The sequence below is a fragment of the Lactuca sativa genome, chromosome 3 (genome assembly GCF_002870075.4).
Source record: "Lactuca sativa cultivar Salinas chromosome 3, Lsat_Salinas_v11, whole genome shotgun sequence".
In the NCBI taxonomy this organism is placed as follows: domain Eukaryota; kingdom Viridiplantae; phylum Streptophyta; class Magnoliopsida; order Asterales; family Asteraceae; genus Lactuca; species Lactuca sativa.
This window is the reverse complement of record NC_056625.2, coordinates 18,869,389-18,872,389: the sequence shown is the minus strand read 5'-3', so window position 1 is coordinate 18,872,389 and position 3,001 is coordinate 18,869,389. Positions and strand designations below refer to the sequence as shown.

Genomic DNA, 3,001 nt, shown 5'->3' with positions numbered 1-3,001 from the left:
TACTTTAAGAAAGTGAAGGAGTATTTTCAATATTACCGATATTAAGGTGTAAAAGATATCCGAAACCCCAAAATTAAAATGAAAAACCGTCAAACAATACCGATTTTTTCAATTTAAAAACAAGATCAGTTTCGTAGGTTTTATGTTTTTGGTTCGGTTACAATTTTTGTATTGATCATATATATGAGGCCGTTGTAGTGTTAAAACTTTTGCCTAATTGCCTTTGTTATAGTTTTGTTAAGAATCATAAATTTTTATAAAGTTATTTATATAAAAGTAAATAGTAACAGTAGTATAATAATAAAATATCATTTAATCATGAAAATGCAAATCAATTCTGATTATATTTTGGGAAATTTTACCCTTTAGAGTGAGAATGAAATAGTATGTATCCTATAATTTTGATAATTTATATGAGTGAGTATAATAACATTTTTCTTTTAAATGAAGTAAATGATCATCATCTCTTTCACGATTCAATTGTACTAAACAAAGTGAACCCATTCCACATGACGAACACGAGTATTAATAATTGTCATCTTCTTTATATACACACAATAATTTAATTTTCAATACGTATATATTTTTTAGCTTCCCACATCTTTTGACTTATTAATTAGCTATTGGCTTATACATAATCATTTTTTAATACGTATAGAAATTTTATAACCTTTTCAACCCTGCTTAATATTAAAATTTGAATCCAATTTTTGTTATTTCTTAATTAAAGTATCTAATGAATATGGTTAAATATTAAAGATGTGGTTAATTACCTGAACAACGAAACTTGGACGAGATTAGATGGCCACCACATCTCAGCTGGCTCCACCAGATACCTTCTGAATATTCCAGCCCATCCAAACCCCAGCACCTAATCACATCCACCACTCCTCTTCATCAGATTCAATCAAACACCATGTATAATTATCTAAACCAAACAATCTCCATGATCTAGATTTACTTATCTGTTTATGTTATCAAGTTTTGAGCACAATTATGGAGGAATTAATGATGATGATGATGATGATACCTGAGTGGTAAGAACAACGATCAATGATACAAAGAAAGTCATCTGCTGTTTGTAGAAGATCTTCACACCTGTAACCACGTGAATCGCATACACAGTCCCTGCCCCCGAGTTTGCAAATATGGTGATCAACACATGTTCCTTCACATTGAATGGGCCAGGGTTCATGGTGAACTCCCAACGTGACCCTTTGAAGAACACACGATCAGTGATTCTGGCCGCCATGAGTTGACCGAGTGGAACGACGGCGATCTGAGCGGAGATGGCGGTGATGCTAAGAGGCTCGGTTCGGTACCAGAAGAACTGGTTGAGGAAAGACAAAAGGGCGCAGGAAAGCGTCCCGAGGACCCACATTCGGAAGGTGAGAACTGGAAGGGATGCATCGTCGGTGGTAGGTACGGTCAACGCCACCTGCTTGATCGGAGAATTCTCCTCCTCCTCCATCTTCTTCAGTCCTGTCATGTCCGTCGGTGACGAGGACGACGGAAGAGAGGCATCTCCGTCGTTGTAGACAGGTTGTATGAGCGGAGCTCGGATCTCATCGGAAGAATTTTCTTCCATTTGTGAAGTTGAAAGTTTGGTTGTTTTTGGTTTGGTGGCTTCTAATTTCGATGCAGGAGATATTTTAAACAGCAAAATAATTAAGAATGAAATTCGTAAAAAGAGAAAAGTATGTATGAGATTGAGGATTTAGGATTGAAGAAGAGCCACCTAACAACACAACATGATTTCATTTTCAACTCCAATAACCGCGGTTGATTACCACGTGACCCACAGGCCACATCAACCAATTGAATATCCCGGTTATGCAAAAAGGGTATGAGATGGACGGATGCAAAATTCTATATTAAAAAAAAAAAGATAAATCTAGTTTTATTAAAAATCGTAAGTAATTAGCAAGAAGCAAAATGCATGAATACAATTACAAAGACCAACAATATATATGAGAATTACACTAATCTTTAATTTCCAACTTAGTCTATTTTTGCTTTGTGTGCTTTATCTCGTTGTACATGCGTATGAATTTTAGATCTCATTGGATAAGGTGGATTTTGAGGAGCCTTGCATCTGGAAGGGCATTAATGTTAGTCAACGGGTCCTAATTACCCCCTAAGAATTCCCCTTAAAGTGAGGTGTAAGGGCATATAGAGTTCTATGTATTGTCATATCATCCATTAAATATCTATACAACACCACTTATAACTCATTAAACATGTATTCAATCCTAATCACCATTTTATTCCTTCTATTGAACCATTCAATGATCATTCAACTCTACTCAATGTCATCACCCACACTCCATTCAACTCTTATTCAATCATAATCATCATCATATTCAACTCTTATACTTAGTTGCATTGTGGATACTCTTAGACAAGGAGACACTATATTACATTTCTTGTTTATCATTTGCATTTGGTAATGAAAACTCTTTGTGAAAAAGATATTTTCCATGGTTTATCCCTTCCTAATAATGGTCCGATTCAGTCCAATTTTATATATGCTGATGACATTATGATTTTAGGAGAATGGTCACCGGTTAACATCCTAAATATCAAGAGAATTATTCGATGCTTTTACCTATCCTCTGGGTTAAATGTCATTTATAATAAAACCAAAGTTTTTGGTATCGAGACAAAAGATGTTCAAATCACGAACTTGGAAAATCATCTCAATTGTGATTTATGAGGCCTCAAAATTCTTGTTTACTTGTCTTGGTCTACAAATTAGGGAAAACATGAAACTTGACAAGAACTGACCCCTAAGGTAGATAGGTTCAAGGCTAAGCTCATCTTGTGGAAAGCCAAAACCCTTTCTTTCGGTGGTAGGTTTACAATTAGAAACCTAAACCCATTGTCAAAAATTTTACATGTTAGTTCTAATCTAATAATTAAATTATTAGAAACCTAAACACATAAAATCTCACTTTCTAAACTAAGGTAAGTGAGCTGCCTTAAAGTATTCAAATACATA

The 3,001-nt window shown here is 34.7% G+C and overlaps 1 protein-coding gene across 1 annotated transcript in view; it reads right to left on the bottom strand.

The window, feature by feature from the left end:
- Positions 1–1,875, bottom strand: part of LOC111918782 (oligopeptide transporter 7) — an 8,111-nt gene extending 6,236 nt beyond the window's left edge. The window contains exons 1-2 of the mRNA XM_023914409.3: positions 1,031–1,875; positions 774–871 (exon numbers count right to left, since the gene is read on the bottom strand). Of these exons, the coding sequence (XP_023770177.1) occupies positions 774–871; positions 1,031–1,588 (656 nt within the window). The 5' untranslated portion in view covers positions 1,589–1,875. The remainder of the gene's footprint in view (positions 1–773; positions 872–1,030) is intronic.
- Positions 1,876–3,001: the final 1,126 nt, after the last annotated feature.